The sequence below is a fragment of the Natrix helvetica genome (assembly GCF_964273705.1).
Source record: "Natrix helvetica genome assembly, chromosome: 2".
In the NCBI taxonomy this organism is placed as follows: Eukaryota; Metazoa; Chordata; class Lepidosauria; order Squamata; family Natricidae; genus Natrix; species Natrix helvetica.
The window spans coordinates 157,180,456-157,200,005 of NC_138552.1; the positions used below are offsets into that span (position 1 = coordinate 157,180,456).

At 41.0% G+C, this 19,550-nt stretch overlaps 1 protein-coding gene across 2 annotated transcripts in view; it reads right to left on the reverse strand.

Moving 5' to 3' along the window:
• The window catches only part of ERICH1 (glutamate rich 1), a 104,655-nt gene that overhangs the window by 37,286 nt on the left and 47,819 nt on the right, over window positions 1-19,550 (reverse strand). Inside the window, exon 3 of one of the 2 annotated variants that reach the window (XM_081945753.1) lies at window positions 17,449-17,589. The exons of the other annotated variant lie outside the window; for it this stretch is intronic. Coding sequence (XP_081801879.1) covers window positions 17,449-17,589 — 141 coding nt within the window. The remainder of the gene's footprint in view (window positions 1-17,448; window positions 17,590-19,550) is intronic. 2 annotated transcript variants of the gene reach the window in all.

The following is a 19,550-nucleotide window of genomic DNA, read 5'->3' on the forward strand; positions in this document are numbered from 1 at the left end:
TAAACAACATATACTAATATTCCTTAAAATGTGCAAAACGGGGGAAAAATTGTGGCAGCTTTTTTTAGTCTTTTATTTCTGACAGATTTTTCCACTGAATTATAGTTCCCCCCCCCCCCCCATTAGCAGATCAAGAATGAACAAAAACATATTCATAACTTGCTTCTCGACTCCTTGAGTAACGTTTGACCATCCAAAGTCAAATTGTGAAAAAGTAACAACAAATGGAGTAAAATGGTTAAAGCTGAAATTGTTACCCCATGATAAGATGGCATCAGCTTATTATGAAAAAGAGGCATCAAAATTATATGCCAATCTTGCTGCTAAATGCTGATTATAAAATATTTATGACAATATTGGCGGAAAGAATTAAAAATATATTAAACGGAATTACACACCCAGATCAAAATGGATTTTTACCCAACAGACACATAAAAAACAATATACGAACAATAATGGACATATTAGAATACTACGATCTACAGTCAGGAAAACAAGCAGCATTGATATTTATTGATACACAAAAAGCTTGCCTCCAGAAGTTGTGAATGCCCCAACACTGGAAGTCTTTAAAAAGATGTTGGATAGCTATTTGTCTGAAACGGTATAGGGTTTCCTGCCTAGGCAGGGGGTTGGTCTAGAAGACCTCCAAAGTCCCTTCCAACTCTACTATTGTATTATTGTATTATTATTGTAAGATATGCAGACCTCTTAGATGAAAAAGGAGAACTAAAATCAGTACAAGATCTGAAAGCACAGGGAATAAATATGGAAAGGTGGCCCTACCTACAAATTAAAACAAGATTTAAAAAAGATCAGGAACAATACGGGAATATACGAGAAACAAATGGAATTAGATAAAATATTACTAGGAACGGGAGGAAAAATGATCACTAGATTATATAATTTTCTTTTAAAATATAAAATGGAGGAAGAGATGGTAAAGGAGACAATGATTAGCTGGGGAAGAAATTTTGGCCATAATAGAGAGTTAGAAAAATGGGATAAACTATGGGAAAGAAATTATAAATTTACAATGGCAGTAGCTTAGTAAGAAAATCTCTATAAAATGTTTTATAGATGGCATTTGCCTCCAGCGAGATTGGCCAAAATGTACCCAAATTTATCCCCCAAATGTTGGAGATGCAGCCACAAGCCTGGAACATTCTATCACATGTAGTGGATGTGCCCCATCACAAGGAAGTACTGGTGTAAAATCTGGAAATGATTGGAAGAAATTACTGAGTGAAAAATAGAACTCAAACCAGAAGCATTCTTATTAGGACTACTAGATCAAAAAATGGACAAACAATCTCAATACATAATCATACATATTCTCACTGCAGCCAAGATTGCTTTCGCACAAAACTGGAAAAAAATCAATACACGCTCAGATGAAACTACAATCAGGAAAATATTCGAATGCACAGAAATGGGTAAAATGACAATAGAACTAAAAGAAAGAGAAGAATCGGACTTCTATAAAGTATGGAATAAAATGTACAAGTGGCTAGAAATCAGAAGCCAAAACAGAAAATAGAGAATACAAACATATGGAGATACAAATAATGAATATTATTATAAATGTTAATATTATGTTTACTACATTATAGGACAAGGTTATAGTGATAGGAAGGCAATGCAGAAGGGAGAATTATAAAAGCTAAGCAGGAAAGCCGATATTGAAAGCTGTAAAATTACTGTATATCGTTATGTATGTTCTGTGTTTTGTTTTTTCCTTGTTGTGTCTTCTTTACTGTTTTTAAAGATTAAAACATTCAATAAAATTATTTAAAAAAAGAAAAGAAAAAGAGGCATCATCCTTCAGATCATAGGTCATATAACACACATGGGAATCACATACACATCCATGTACTCTTCATCAAATGGGGACAGAAGTTTATAATCCTCTTCCTAGTCAGTAATCTGAGCTGGGATAATTGTCTTCTCCATACCTGACATTATGTAGAATGAAGAAGAAAAATGATGCTCATTTGATTAAGCCCAGTCTATTTTACCTGGAACACCATCCATTTTCTCCCTAAATTTTCATGTGATTATCTGAAAATGCAGAGTAGAGAATGAGCAGTGTGCTTGCTGGCCTTTTCTTTCTCTGGCTATTAAGCGGAAACTACAGATCACCAAGACCAAGGATTCCTCCCGCTGCTAATTTGCTTGGCAACCTAAAATGGTTCTTCATCAATTATGTTTTAAAACGAGTTGCTCATTTTTGTAAAGATTGTTTTCAAAACACAAGCAGAACATAATGTGTGAAACACAAGGGCAGAGAGATGCAAAGATTTCAAATGGATAAATGAAAATCTGCGTGGTGTAGCGGTTAAAATGCTGGCTCTGAGGAGACCAAGATCCAAGTTCCCGCTGAGCTATGGAAGCTTCTTGGATGACTTAGGGGTGGTCCCCCTCTTTCAGATGAAACCACTTCACAGAATTACTGTTGTTGTGGAGATAAATGGAAGATTCACAAAGAAAGCCGCCTTGAACTTCAGGGGGGAAAACAGCATGCAAAAGCTAACAAGCAAAGCAACCAAATTTACAGTTCAGGATAAAGAGCTGGGCTCTACTCATTGAAGAATAAATGTCAGATGAGGTCAATACATATGCTCCAGAAAAACAAACAACCTAAGCTTCACTAAAGGTAAAGGTTCCCCTCGCACACGTGTGCTAGTCGTTCCCGACTCTATGGGGTGGTGCCCAACTCCGTTTCAAAGCCAAAAAGCCAGCGCTGTCCAAAGTTGTCTCCATGGTCATGTGCCCAGCATGACTTAAACATCAAAGATGCACGGAACGCTGTTACCTTCCCACCAAAGGTGGTCCCTATTTTTCTACTTGTATTTTTACATGCTTTCGAACTGCTAGGTTGGCAGAAGCTGGGACAAGTAATAGGAGCTCACTCTGTTGTGAGGCGCAAGGGATTCGAACTGCCAACCTTTCTGATCGGCAAGCTCAGTGTCTTAGTGTTAGAATTAAATAATGCTAAGAATAATAATTCTTAGTGTTAGAATTAAATAATGTTGCACAAAATATTGCTAACAGATATATTATATTAAGCTCTTAAATGGGCATTTTTAGAACTTTTAGCATACACACATACCCAAAATATAAAAAGGCTTAATGTACTAAAAAACAAATCACACTTTTTAAACGCATCCCGGTGAGTTTAATTAATACGGCAACGTGGTTACCTCTTGTTTCATAAAGCCTTGGGGAGGCAAGTTGCTGTGTTTCATTTATTTTTTTGGATTAAAATTCTCATAATGTTCATACACCAGTGGTAGCTAAGACTAACACACCAGGAAGACACCAGATTGTCTGTTCTCAATGCACTTTTAAATGTGCTCTAAAAGTTAGATTAATACATTAATACATTCTCAACCTATCGTGATTTAAATACATGATTTTGCCCAAATAGATCTGTAGAGTCAATGGGGAGAAAAACACTTGAATCTTTTGATTTTTATGGATTTTGTGATCATCATAATGCAGTACTTGAAAATAGACCATATTGATTTCTGAAGTGAACAATTTCTTGGAGGGTTTGTCGCTCTTCTGCCCCAATACTAATGATTCTTAAGATCTCATTTCGCTAGTCATTTTCACAGAGTATACAAATGAATTCCTCTGACACCAATGCACTGCAAATAGAAGCAAATAAATTACTGTTAAGCAGTATGCAATTTCAGCTGTCTTTGGCCCATTTGATAAAAATGAATAGTGTCATCTTGTTCAGTCCACTGGGTAGTGGGACAGTTAATCAAATTGTTTACCAGCTAGAAATGGAAGGGAAAAAAGATACAAATATGCATTTTTATTTGTAATTATGCTTTGGTGATCCTTAAAGGGTGTCATTAAGTTTGTTTGGGCAAAAAAATACCATTATACAAATTAGGTAACGGTTTCCCTAGGGGGCGGTGCTCATCTCCATTTCAAAGCCAAAGCTGTCCAAAGATATCTCTGTGATTATGTGGCTGGCATGACTAAATGCTTGAAGGTGCACAGAATGCTGTTACCTTCCCACCAAATGTGGTTCTTATTCTTTTTACTTGCATTTTTACATGCTTTCGAATTGCTAGGTTAGCAGAAGCTGGGACAAGTAATGGGAGCTCATTCTGTTACGCGGCGCTAGGAATTCGAACTGCCGACTTTTCTGATTGACAAGGTCAGTGTCTTAGCCACTGAGCCACCGCGTTCCTTATACAAATTAGTAGTATCCAAATTAAGATACTGCAAAAGCACATGTACAAATCCTAGCTGCATGAACAAACAATTGAAACACAGCAATTGAAAAGATCAAAGCATAATAATACTGTATTTTTAAATATAACCAGTACAGTACAGTAACTTAAAAGTGAGGTAAAGTGGATTGCATCATTTCAAATGACACATGAAATGTACATTACTAAAAAACCAAAAAAAAACCAAAACAGGCATTTATTTTTGGGTTTTGGCAAATTTGCCCCTATAGCAAACCAGTGATGTACTTAACAAGCACTGCATTCACTGAACAACTGCTGCAAAAAAGATTGCAAAGTCAGGCTGGCCATATGACCAATCATTTTCCGATAATTGTGAGTTATGACCATGATGGGCAAAACTTGAGGACTTCCTATATCAGATTGAAATCCATAACTGAAATCTGTCATCCAAGTCAATCGTGATTTAAGATGCAAAATGCTTGCAAAATTGGAATAGTCAATCTTCTATTTGAGTGGTATTTTGGTTATAACCTTCTCCTCTGAAATGCGATAATGTAGAAGTTATGAACTTAAAGGTATAACATGTACTCAATAATTTTGCCAAGTATCTCTAGCAGCCTGATGGATTTGTGGCTTTCCTGTCAAGTTTCTTGTATCATCAGTCATTGTGTTACTTGAAATAAACTGATATTTGAGTTTTCTAATTTGTAAGTGCTAAATTTATGTTATGCATGTAAGTGTTAAATTTATGAACAGGGCAGCTGAAAGTAGTACAAAAGTTCAAGCAGGAGCTTGAAAAAAGAAATAGAGCTGTAAAAACTTCATATAGAAATAGGAATAATTTTAAGCAAAAACCCCTGGCAATTGTATGTGGTTAAAGTATACCACCATTCTTTATGTTGTCCTGTTTAAGCAGAAATAATACAGACTGAGTTATGAGGTTGCTGAATTTGGTTCAGTTCACATCATCTCCATCCTTTCCACCCATATCAATGTAGGGTCTAATGCCAAATTTGTAGTTTCCAGACATGTAGATATTTATTTCATATTACAGGCAGTCCTTGTTGAAAGCCGGTGTTCAGAGTTTCAGTGGTGCTGAATGAGGAGGACTTAAGGTTGTTCCTTGTAATTGTGACCATCAGAGCATCCCTGCACTCATGTGATCATGATCTGGGTGCTTGATGAAGGGCTTATAATTGTGATAGTTGCAGTGTCTCACACAGGCATGGATGTGATCCTTATTTGCAACCTTCCCTGCCAGCTTCTGAGAAGCAAAGTCAGTGGGGAAGCTGGCAGGAAGTTGCACATGGTGATCATGTGATCCTGGCATGCTGACCACTGGGGAGTGGTCTAATGACACCAACTGGAACGACTGTAAGTCATAAGTCGGTGTGGTCATGTGATATTGCGCTTTATGATTGCATCACTTAGCGACAGAGTTGCTGGTCCCGATTACGCGCAGTTAAACAAGCAGTACGTGAACTAAATTTTCATAAATTCATGTCTATCAAAATATCAAGAACTATGGATTATGAGGAAAAAGCAAAAGGATTATTATTCAAAAATGAAAGGCAAATATACATTTACTGTACACTCTCATGTATAAATTGGGAATTTTAAGTGCCAAAATATATCCTCCAAATTAGTTTATCCGTAGATGAGCTCATCTGCAAGTATGTATAATAAAACTTTTTAAAAGGTGCCCGTATTCCCTTTATGACTCATGGAAAAGCCCATTCATGGACACCAGACCCTCAAATTTTTAATCCAAATACCATGAAAAACTTGGCCATGGGTGGCACACTTTTCATGGCATTTAGTAAAAAAAAGAGGAGAAAATTAAGAAAAGAAAAAAGTCAGAAAAAAGTGACTTACAACTTCACTTAACAATCATGTTAGGTGGGGTTTTGGGAGACAAAAAATGCTGTATTCAGTGTATAAGGCGCACCCAGATTTTCAGCCTCTTTTTTGAGGGAAAAAGGTGTGTCTTATACTCCGAAAAATACTGTAATACCGTTATTGCATTGGCAAATGTAGTCAATTTCTATTAAGGTTTTTCCAAAGGTTTTTCAGCAATATCATATAGTTGCTTATGAACAATATTTCTTCTGTTTCCTGTTCTACTCTGTGAGAATGATTCTGCTTTTAAATGAATTTATTCTACAGATCATAGCTGGGGAGCAGTTTAAAATTTGACAGGGTGGAATTGAGTCATTCTTAAATCCTGACAGTCTCATGGACAACACTTTATCCCTACACATTTTCAAAAATCATTTGCTATTGCCTAGGGCTAATAAAGAATCAATGGTTTAAGATTGCCAAACTGGCTTTTGTGGCTTAAGGCAGGACTACAACTCAGGTTTCCCTGCTGCTAAACTAGAACCTTAATCCCTAGAGCCTGGTGGCTTTCAGTGTAAACTCTAGCATTGTCAAATATCAGGAAAACCATTAATCCAGTGCAAGTTGGCTGAAGATCAGGTTATGTAATGGATAAAAGTATATCTGATGGTTTGTGTAGGTGTATGTGTGTGTGTGTGTGTGTACACACACACATACACACACAAATAGCCATAATGACCATATTTCTAGGGCTGTGTCTACAGATCCATACAGACGTCTCCTAATGTTCAACAGTGCATACAAAGTACTATTGTTTGAAGCGTTTAAGCAGCCATATATATTTCCAGGCTTGTGAAGCTGCTTCATAAGTCATCCACAGCTGTCACAGGCATGCATCAGTGCTGGGTTGCAGGCATACTGGAGCCAACCCAGAGCACCAGATACCGTTCCGGTACAGTGCTCCGGAGGACCCACCGACCCGCCCGAGCTCCTTACCTGTGTTTTAAAGCTTCTGCGCTGCTGTGTACGGGCATGACATGTATAGCGCCTGCGCGACGCTCCGCAGAGCAGCTGGAGCGTCACACAGGCGCTAAGACGTATGCCCGCACTGCATGCATGTACACACGCGCTGCGCGTATCTATGAGGACACCACCAGCCCCGTTCCAACCGTACTGGTTGGAACGGGATTTGAAACCTACCACTGGCATGCATGGTAAGGCTATGTGGGAGTTGCACATAGAGTGCAATTTAGACTCAAAGAGGAGAAGGCAATTTAGAGCATGTATGGCATATACAGTATATGCAATAGTTTGTAGCAATGGATTATTGATAAAATTTGCCCACGTTTTAATTAGTCATTTTCAGAAAGATGGTCAAAGACAATTTTTGATCAATTTACTTAACTTTTATAAAAAGTTCTTTTGTTTATGATACAGATTTCCAGGCGTTTTCTTCCTTTAACTTTACTGTTATATTACAATATTAACACAGCTATATGTATGCTTTTTTTCCTGTTATTTTGCTATAATTAGGGGAAAAAACGCAACTGTACAAACAGCCATTGTTTTGGAAGCATTTAATGAAAAAAGGTCCGAAATTATAGAAAATGATTATTAGTAAACCAATTGCTGGATGTGATACAAATTAAAACATTAAAATGTAAGCACTATTATTTGATTTATGTATTTATTAATAACACTTATATGCCCTTACATCTCACAGAAAGTAACCCTGCCTGATATACAATAATCATTATTATCGTACTAATTTAATCTCTGTATATTCTACATTTTTGCAAAATGCTAAAGTGAAATTATTTGTACTTCATCTTGCTTACCCTCAGCCAATTTCAAACCAACAAATTCCTCAGAATCCAGAGAACAACTATAGAGCAGAGATGTCCAACGCTGGCAACTGTAAGACTTTGCGGACTTCAATTTCCAGAATCCCCAGCCAGCATTGGGAACCGTCATACTGCTCTCAAATCCCTCCTCAACCACATTGGGATCCTGAATTATTCACATCCATTGGCAGCCTACTTCACATGGGTTACTGGGAGTTAAGGAAGGTAGCAACATGTTTGCTTTCTTCAGTTCCTCCCAAGGAAGACAGGATAAAGATAGCAGTAGGGCTTAGACTCGTGATAGCGAACCTATGGCATGCGTGCCACAGGTGGCACGTGGGACCATATCTGAGGGCACGTGAGGTGTTGCCCTATGTCATTTCCAGCACCCGTGCTCTAAGTGGTTTACAGAGTCAGCATATTGCCCTATCTGGTTCCTCATTTTACTGACCTTGGAAGGATGGAAGACAGAGATGGAACTCTGTTGGGCAGAGTCAGCATGCATTCTAACCACTGCACCACTAGGGCTCCTGATGACATCAAAATGGAACAAATAAGATCATTATTTCAGTTTCAGAAGAGGGAAGGAAAACTAAATGGTTATGCAGTACTAGCCTACAACCATTCTAGAGAACTAAGAAGTATTGTTTTTGTCTTTTTTTTTTAAGGAACAATCCTCAGTTCAGATTTGCTCAAGGAACTGAAAAATACAATACCTGACATAAATAGAATTTATAAGAATGTTAATCATGATTTGTCAAACTGGTCAATGTTAAGACATGGAGACAGGGGAGAAGTGACACTTCATGCTAAATCAAATGTCTTAGCATGATGACTAACTAGACATAAGAGCTCTACAAAACCTTTATGGATTAACCAAGTGGCAAAGCTTTCCTAAATGCCTCTCTACCAATGGCGCTCAGGGGACATCCTAAGTTGCCAAGATCCAGAGATCCCACAGCAGGATCCAAGATTGTGGACTTGATGGAGAAGAGAGGACTGAGATTAGAGAACACCTACTCTATTGAAGTCTTTTAGCAAAGACACCAATTATCTCCAACTTTATTAGTCACTTATTTTCATTATTCATCCTTCCCCATGTTACCAAACAGCCTCAAAATTAACCCACATTCTTTATCTCTGAAAAAGGTTGAAGATTCCTGCTTTAAGGCATCTGCCCCAAAGTATAAAGCAATGCTTATCTAAATATAAAAAGCAATGGGTGAGAGATCTTAAAGAGAGATCTTAATCAGAACTAAAGGAGACATGTCCTGATGGTGAGAAAAAAAAAAAAAAGCTTGTCTCCAGAAGTTGTGGGTGCTCCATTACTGGAGGTTTTCAAACGCACAACCATTTGTCTGGAAGGGTCTCTCCCGTTTAAGCAGGGGCTTGGACGAGAAGACCTTCATGGTCCCTTCCAACCCTATTGTTCTATCTGATGGAGTCAAAATGTTCAATATAAAAAGCATCCAATCAACATGAGGGATCAGGCTGTGGATAAGGCGCGATGTGAGTAAAAGAACATGTGCATCTTCCACAGGCTTTTAGGAGGTCCTTTGGAAAACTAACAAGATTGTGTCTGCAACCCCTCATTGTTTCTCCTTTTTGTAAATGGTCTGAGGTTGCGTTGCTACGACAACAGGAAGCTTGCAGCATATCTGAAGGGGAGAAAAGGAATAGGAGACAGAAAAGAAGAGGATGGTGGAGACTGTTGGATAAGAAGGGCAGGGAGAAGAAAAAAACGAGGAAAGAATTGAAAGAATGGAACACTGCACATACTGCATTTCTTGCAGTGATATCATGAATGTGGAGAAACTTAAGCAGAGATAATGGTTGCATAAATACAAGCAGGTTTTAAACTCTGGAAACAGAATGAAAGACTGGCTCTACCCTCACCAAAAGGGAGGGAAGGGAAAACGTAGTCAGGCCTTCAAGGCCGTTTATTTATTTAATTAAATTCATATAGCCGGTCATCGCACGAGGAGTGACTATTACATACAGATATATGCAATTAATAATAATAATAATAATAATAATAATAATAATAATAATAATAATAATTTTATTTGATTAGCCGCAACCCTCTCCCGAAGGACTCGGGGCGGCGTACAATCAAGCAGATAAAAAATACACATAAGACAAACATATATACAAAAACAGAGACATATACATATGTGCATGGAGGAGGATGGACTTAAGTGAAAGACAGTTAAAAAACACAATTTAAAATCCCCTAATAAAATTACCAAATTAAAAAACCCATCAGGAGCGTTACTAAGTTATGGTCGAGCCAGGCCAGCTATTTGGAAAAGGTGGGTCTTGAGCTTGACACGGAAGGAGCGGAGGTCAGTAGTAGTCCTAATATCCGGGGGGAGGTCATTCCACAGGGCTGGGCCCGCCACAGAGAAGGCTCTGCTCCTAGGCGCCGCCCCATGGCACTGTCTGGTAGACGGCACCTGGAGAAGTCCCTCTCTGTGCGAGCGGATGGGTCGTAGGGATGTATGGGGCAGAATACGATCCCGCAGGTAACTAGGTCCTGAGCCATGGAGCGCTTTAAAGATCGTAATCAAAACCTTGAAACGCACTCGATAGACCACAGGGAGCCAGTGCAGCTCGCGCAGGAGAGGTGTCACATGGGAGTACTTGGTACTCCCCATAATCACCCGCGCGGCCGCATTCTGGACCAACTGCAGTCTCCGAGTGCATTTCAAGGGGAGCCCCATGTAGAGAGCGTTACAGTAGTCCAGGCGAGACGTCACCAGCGCATGGGTGACTGTGCGTAAGGCGTCCCGGTCCAATAGGGGGCGCAATTGGCGCACCAGGCGAACCTGGTGGAACGCCCCCCTGGCCACGGCTGTCACATGTTCATCCATGGACAGCCTGGCATCCAGGAGGACGCCCAAATTGCGCGCCCGCTCCACGGGGGCAAGTTGAATGCCCCCAATGGCCAGAGATGGAATTATCTGGTTGAACCGGGGGGCCGGAACCCACAGCCACTCCGTCTTGGAAGGGTTGAGCCTGAGTCGGTTGTCATCCATCCAGACCCGTACGGCTTCCACACACCGGGACATCACTTCGATGGCCTCGTTGGGGTGGTTCGGGGTGGAAATGTACAGCTGAGTATCATCAGCGTACAGATGATGTCCCACCCCGAAACCACGGATGATCTCACCCAGCGGCTTCATGTATGTGTTGAACAGGAGCGGCGAGAGGACCGACCCCTGTGGCACCCCACAAGTAAGGGGGCTTAGGGTCGACCTCTGCCCCCCTGCCAACACACGTTGCGTCCGGCCGGAGAGGTAGGAGCCGAACCACCGCAAAACGGTGCCCCGGACCCCCAACCCCTCCAGTCGGTGCAACAGGATACCATGGTCGATGGTATCAAAAGCCGCCGAGAGGTCTAATAGGACCAGGATAGAGGAGCAACCCCTATCTCTGGCCCTCCAGAGATCGTCTACCAACGCGACCAAGGCCGTCTCAGTGCTGTGCCCAGGGCGAAAGCCGGACTGGCGCGGGTCTAGATAATCATTCTCCTCCAGATGTCGTGGGAACTGAGAAGCCACCACACTCTCTACAACCTTCGCCAAAAAGGGAAGGTTGGAGACAGGACGATAATTGGCCAGCTCCGTAGGGTCCAGGGAAGGCTTCTTGAGCAAGGGTCTCACCACCGCCTCTTTCAAGGCGGCCGGGAGAGACCCCTCACCCAACGAAGCGTTCACTAGGCCCAGGAGCCAGTCGCGTGTAACCTCCCAGGAAGCCAGTACAAGCCAGGAGGGACACGGGTCCAGCAAACATGTGGTAGGTTGCAGTCGTCCACGCAATCTGTCCAAATCCTCGATGGCAACCAAGTCAAACTCCTCCCAAAAAGGTTTCTCAAGACTCGCCACTGGCGTCTCGACTGGGCCACTGAAGGGGACCCAATCCTTCCGGATTTGAGCAACTTTATCCAGCAGGTATTTCCCAAACTCCTCTGCTCTACCCTGTAGAGGGGCCTCCCGCGGCCTCTGAAACAGAAGGGAGCGGGACACCCGAAACAGGGCGGCAGGGCGGTTCTCTGCGGATGCAATGAGAGCGGCACAGTATCGACGTTTAGCCGTTCTCAATGCCACTAGGTACGTCCTTAAATGGGCTCGTACCTGTGCTCGGTCCAATTCGGATCGGGAGGATCTCCAACGACTCTCTAGGCATCTCTTGCGGCGCTTCATCACCCTTAGCTCCTCGGTGAACCAAGGAGCCAGGGTGGATCGTTGCCGCTGGAGAGGCCGCAAAGGCGCCACCCGGTTCAAGGCCCCGGTAGTCGCATTATTCCACGCGGCCACCAGGTCCTCTACCCGAGGGCGGGTCAGGGCTGCAGGAGGTGGCCCAAGCTCCGTCTGGAACCTATCTGGTTCCATTAAGCGCCTGGGGCGGAACCATCTAGTGTTTTCCGGTTCCGCCTCCCCGCAGCGAGGGGTAGCACCAGGGAAGTCAAGTCGGAGGAGTGAGTGATCTGACCATGATAGAGGAGTGATGGTTAAATTCACTCCTCCCAGATCACTCAACCACTGGCGAGAGACAAAAACGAGGTCCAAGGTGTGACCTCCCTCGTGTGTCGGGCCCTGAATCATTTGAGTCAGGTCCATGGCTGTCATGGAAGCCATGAACTCCCGAACCCCCTCTGAAGCTTCTCCCACTGACGGCAGGTTAAAGTCCCCCATTACTAAAAGTTTGGGGGTCTCAACCGCCACCGATGAGATTAGCTCGAGGAGCTCAGGCAGGGTCGCTGATGTATGGCGGGGAGCCAGGTATACTATCAGCAGGCCCAACTGCCTCCCAGGGCCCCATTTCACAACAAGGGATTCACAACCGGACGTCTGTGGCACAGTGGACTCCCTCGGCTCTAAGTCCTCCCGGATAATCACCGCCCCTTCCCCGGGCCCGGGGCTGGTGAAATGCTTGGTAACCTGGTGGGCACATCTCCACGAGGGGTAACCCTCCCTCGTGGCCCAACCAGGTTTAAACTCAGATTAAACTATTATAGTCATTATTAATAAAGTTCTACTCAAACTTGCGGATTCTGTTTTCTGGTCTAACCAAAACAAAGCCATTACTGAATATAATTGCGGGTACACATTTTTTTCCCTACGGTCATATCGTTAGTCTTTTGTTTCTAAGTGGCACCCACTATGCAGCATTAAGCAACTCTTGCTTATCAAGAGGTAAATAAAACTTCTCAAAATCTCTCTGGTTATGAAAAAGAACATTCAAGATATTGTAAGTTTTGGTTTTTAAGCAGTACACAAAGGGATGGGTGTCAAAAATTTCAGCAACGGTTGCTGGGTGGTGGGTATGGCCTAGTCGGCCTCCTGCACCATGGCGGGGGGAATGACATTTTCGACTTCCCCAGGCTCTGGAGGTTTTCTTCGAGCCTCTGGGAGGGCGAAAACCTCCTCCCCCGGGCTCCGGAGGCCCTTCGGAACTTCCAGAAGGTCCATTTCCCCCCCCCCCCCTGCTAGACCCTCCGAGAAGGCCCTGCACTTACCTCACATCCAAAACGGGCCATGTGGAGACTCCTGGGAGGGGAGGGGTGAGAGTGGCCAGCCAGAGGTGGGATTTGGAGGTTCTATGAACTAGCCATAACGTTAGCTACGGGTTTTCTTGAACCTGAGCGAACCCATAGCAGCCCACTCCTGAGTACACATAAAGCTTTCCTCCATTGTGAAACTCAAAGCAATGAGTTCTGAGAGGCTATGGTCTGCTGTGGTTCTGTCTCCAAATCCAGATCTGCTTAACTCAGGTCTAAAATGGCTACATTATGGACTCTTGCACTATATCCCATGGGTAAGTTTTGAACTGCAGTGGATAGGACACCATAAAGTCAATACAGGGAGAAAAAAGATTGAAAAAAAACCCCAAGGAAGCTTTTATTATTGGCTTACACCGCAGCAATCAATTATTAGTTTAAAAACTGAATACTATTTTGATCATAATTAATCACCTGGATTAGTAGACTAACACATTAAACAAAATAAGCAATCCCTTGATTGTAATTGTATGGCACACAAACGTGATTAATGCTAATCCCTTTGCCCTATTTTTTTACTTATTTCATAAACCAGAGAGTATACCTCTGCTTAAGTCTGCTTAAATGAACAGATAACCAAAGTATATTGGAACAGCAGAATCCAGAATTAAACACCTTGAAGTGATTAAGTTATTGATTTAGCTACATTCATTAGATCGCTGATTCATTAAATCCCAGAGAAAAAAACATTAGCGGACTCACTAAAATGTCAAATTAAGCAAGTCATTCTAATGTTTTATGCAACCCTTGTATTATTTCTTTTGCTATATAGGACAGGGGTCAGCAAACTGTGGCTCTGGAGCTGCATGTGGCTCTTGCATCCCTCTGCTGTGGCTCCCTGTTGCCAGCCGGCACCACAATTTTGAGAGGAGCTTCTGGTTTGGGGGAGGGGGAAGCAGGGTGCGCAAAAAGGAGACGCTATGGCAAGGGGCGGGTTTTCCGGTCAGCTCCACAATTCATAGGGCTTTCGGTTAGGACAGGTAGAGGAAAAAGGATGCCGCACTAGGAGGAGACTCTATGGTGGGGGAATTGGACTTCTGGTCGGCTCCAGAATTGAACAGAGGGCTTCCAGTTAGGACCTTTGTGGCTCTTTGAGTATTTAAGATTGCTGACTCCTGATCTAGGACATCTCTTAAAGCAGCCTTTGCAACATGGTGCCCTTCATATCTGCTGCACTGTGGCAACACAGCAATAAAATACAAATTATATGTCAAGGCAAACAAGACTTGATGCCAAAGAAATAAACCATCTCCTCATAATTATGTTAATTACAATCTTCTCTACTAACACTGTAATAAAACTGGGGGGGGGGGGGGAAATCCTAGGAAAGTGTGCAGCCAGATAATAATCTATACTGAAATTAACTCCTCTTGATGTTCCTTAGCTTCCACTTAGGCGATCTGACATCCATCAAGCCTTTCATTTTGTCCCAACGATAAAAACCTGTCCATTTAAACTGGTAACCTAATGGGTGCAGAGATGTGAGACATCTAGATTTGCCACATTTTCCTGTCTCTCAGCCTTTTTTTTTTGTCTCTCAGCCTAATGAAGGAACTATCAAGAGAAAAGCAGAGAAACCCCACCTCCTTCTAGCACTGATGATGTTACCTAGTTGGGCAATAAAACATCTGCAAGCAAACAGCCAAGCTCAGGGGATCGGCAACCTTAAACACTCAAAGAGCCATTTGGACCCGTTTCCCACGGAAAAGAAAACATTGGGAGCCACAAAACTCTTCCCGTGCCTGATTATTTCCTGAGCGGCCACAAAACTAGCATATGTAGTTGAATTGAACATTCTGTTTTCTTCTAAAACTTTTCTTTTCTTGGATTTATCCATGGTTGGCCTACCTGGATAGAAAAGCTCAATAAATTGTGTGCCAGCGGGTGATGCACATTGCTGGTTATGACGCATATTTTGAGCAAGAGGGAGCTGCAGCAGAGGGATGAAAGAGCCGCATGTGGCTCCAGAGCCACGGTTTGCTGACACCTGAGCTATATTGTTACCTATGTGCCATGACATTGGTCCCTATTTACTTAAGTATCTAGCGTTTTCTGTACTATTACCTACTCAGAGGCATTCATAGTGTGATGGGTGTCTACTTAACACAAGAAATCTTCTCCCTACAGGGTCACATGGTACACAAATGGACATGGGTGAACTGAAGAACAGGTAGTCATTACTCAAAAGTGTAGTCTTCTTCCACAAACTGTTTCCTTTGTAAAAATCTATGGAAAGTAATTTATTTGCCCAGAAGCAGTCCTTAAAAGGGGAACGGTAGCTGCTACATATTCCTAACATTTATTCAGTTTCTACTAGAATTGACAGTTTACTTGTCAATTGACCTGCAACTGCTCTTAAAGGAATATTTGACCTTTTGATAAGGTTAATACGTATCTTTCTACACAGATAAGGCTGTTAAGAATGGGGAAAACATAAATATTTTTTTCTGCTGTTTAATCCGTTTTCTCTTAATATACATAGGAAATGTATCACATTAAGTGGTGTTAGGAAATGTAAACAAATTTTACATCTATTTGAAATTTTATGTAGAGAATTAAGCTACATACCAAATCCAAATTATTTAATGTTCTGATTCCCCCAAAATCCACTCTTTCCATTTTTATGTGAAAAATTCTTTAGTTAAGGATATCACTTGATGTATTTGAACTGCTTGCAGCAAGTAGATTCATCCATGTTAACATTTACAGTAGCATAAAGAACAAAATGAGTAGTGTCTTCAATTGCCGGCCACGCCAAATCAAAATTCAACTAAATGTAAGTCCAGTAAATTCTTAATGAAGCTGATAATAGTACCCAAAGAATGCTGAGAATAAAGTAAACTTAAATTAATAGCATTATAAATATATTTTCTGTCCTGACCAACCCTGAAAAAAGTAATTTACTATGTACCAAAAATAAAATTCATTTGGACATTCAGAAATATGACCCAAGCACATACAAAATACCTGACAATAATGAAATTCAAGAAACACACAAGAAACTTGTACAATTGCAGTTTCTAATGCAGCCTCCCAAACAGAACTGCTTAATTTGTACTGTGGTCTGCCGACTCACTAATAAATATGAAATAAATATGAGCCAGCGGTATCTGGTAGCAGGAAAAAAAGCGAATACAATCCTTGGCTGTATAAACAGAAGGATAGAATCAAAATCATATGAAGTATTAATACCACTTTATAAAACCTTAGTAAAACCACACCTGGAATATTGCATCCAGTTTTGTTTAAATTATAAAATGTTAAGAATGTGTAAAAATGTGCAGAGAAGAGCAACTAGGAAGATTAAAGGTTTAGAGACTAAAACATGTGAAGAATGGTTGCAGGGACTGAGTATGGCTAGTCTAGAGAAAAGAAGGACTAGGGGCTGACATGATAGCAGTATTCCAGTATTTGGGGAGGGGGGGACTGCTCAAAGAAGAGGGGGTCAACTTATTTTCCAAAACACCAGAAGGCAATCGATGGAAACTAATCAAGGAGAAAAGCAATCTGGAATTAAGGAGAAACTTCAGTGAGAACAATTAACCAGTGGAACAGCTTGCCTTCAGAAGTTGTAGGCGCTTCATCACTGGACCTTTTAAAGAAGAGAATGGATAGCTACTTGTCTGAAATGGTATGGGGTCTCCTCCTTGAGCAGAACGTAGGAGCTGGTTCTAGTTCTATTCTGATTAGTTGTAAAGCATTGTAACAAAATCCCTGCCTGTACAAAGTTAACATAACATGAAAGGCATTCCACCATAGAAACAATTACTCAGAGAGCTGAGCATCTTTCTGGGATGTTTCAATCTGGATTTTGCACTGATTTTAGGATGATTTTCTCTTTAAGTAATTGTATATCCTAGCAGACATATTTCATATTATTTCATACATGGTTGTACATGCCCGTAAACTGATGCAACTTTGCATTTATCTGCAGCTTATACATTTAAGCACTGGCTGCTTTAGAAAAAGATGAAGCATTTTCTCTTACCTGGAGCACAAGTATTACTGTCCTCAGCATCACTTCCAGAGGATCCTTTACTGTTTTCATTGGTAGCAACTGGTACGTAGCCTTCAGGAGGCAGAGTCACAGTGTATATTTTTCTTGAAGGTAGACTCACATTTGTCTTGTCTAGAAAAGAATAAATAGGAAACTGAGGTGCACAAGATTTGCCAGAGCTTCTACTAGGGCTATGCTTCTAAGAAAAAAAAGTGCAAGTAGCCACACTTATTATGTTACTCAACAACTTGCTAAAGAGCCCTCCATGTCTGCTCCTTGTAAGTAGCCTACTCTGCCAGGAAACAGACTCCACAAGGACTACTGGAACTCATTATTATTATTTCAGAATCGTAAAAGCCTGGCAAGGTTTAGCATTACCAAATTGGGATCTATACGCATCAGCAGTAACAATAACATGGGTGAAAGACTGGATAGAGCTAAAGAATAAAATAATTTTGACCTTGGAAGGCCATGATTTGCAAGCAGGCTGGCATACATTCCTATGGGATGATAAAAATAAAGCGCACAAATACTTTCAAAATCATTTAATTAGAAGAGCGTTATTGCAAAAATGCTTCAAAATAAAAAAAATCCACTATGTGAAAATTCCGAATTGGCTATCACCAACAGAAAGGACGACCCATCCAAATTTTATAGATTTGAACAAAATGCTAAGATATAGAGACTTAATTGATAGACAGGGAAATTTAAAAACAATTAAAGAATTGGCAGAACAGAACATGAAAGTTGATTGGCTAACTTACCTTCAAATCAAAGCGAAATACAATAAAGATACCAAATTATATGACATTGAAACAGAACCACACAAATTGGATAAAATTATTCAAAGCTCGGATAGAAAGATGATAGGGAGAATATATAAATTTCTCCTGAAGTATAAAATGGAAGAGGAAATTGTGAAAGAACAAATGATAAAATGGGCACAGAACTTTGGCTATAATATTGAATTAGACAAATGGGAAAAATTTGGGGGAACAAACTTAAAAATGACATTATCAGTTGCATACAAGGAAAACCAGTACAAAATGTTTTATAGATGGCACCTGGCACCAACAAGGTTAGCTAAAATCTCAACAAATACCTCCCCAAAATGTTGGAAATGCGAATCGATACACGGAACGTATTACCATTTATGGTGGACCTGTGAGGAGGCTAAATTTTTTTGGAAAAAGATCAAAAATTGGTTGGAGCCAATAATGGGGGTTAAAATAGAATGGAAACCTGAAATTTTTTTATTAGGAATAATGTCTGCGAAATACAAAAAAGAAATCCAGTATTTAATACTACATATAATTACGGCGGAAAGGATTGCTTTTGCCCAGAAATGGAAAAACAAACTAACTCCAAGCGAAGATGAAATAATAAGAAAGGTTATAGACTGTGCTGAAATGGAAAAATTAACTAAAGAAATTCAGGGAAAAGAAGAATCAGAATTCTATCAGATATGGGATAAATGGTATAGGTGGATGGAGGAAAGAAACAAGAATCAATGAAGGAATATAACAAAACTCAAAAATAATAGTTATGAGTAAAATAAGAGTGTTATGAATGGTGAAATCCAAATGAGATACAATAGAAGGGGAAATAATATAAGGTGAGCGGTATCGATTGATAATTGCTACTAGAAAGAACAGGAAGCTCCTGTTTGTATTGCATTATGTAAATGTATTGTACGTCTAAGTTTTGTGTGTGTGTATTTTACATGTTTGTTAATAAAATTGAAACATTGAAAAAAAAAGAATCGTAAAAGCTTGACATTCTTGCTTTCCCCTCTTATGCCAAATAGAATCAAGGGAAAGCAATCTTTATTTTCTTCCTCACCCCCTCCTCTTTGTTGGGCCCTAAATCCATGATGGAGAACCTATGTCACGTGTGTTAGAAGTGGGACGCGAAGCGTTGCCCTGTCAGCTGACTTTTGGCCTTGATTTTTGGCCATTTTTTGCCCTCCGGAGGCTTTCCTGAAGCCTCCGAAGGAAGGAAACAGCCCAAAGGGCAACATGGAAGTCCGTTCCCGAACTTCCGGTTTGCATGTTGGGCCGTTTTTTCCCGTCCCCAGGCTCCTAGAAAGCCTC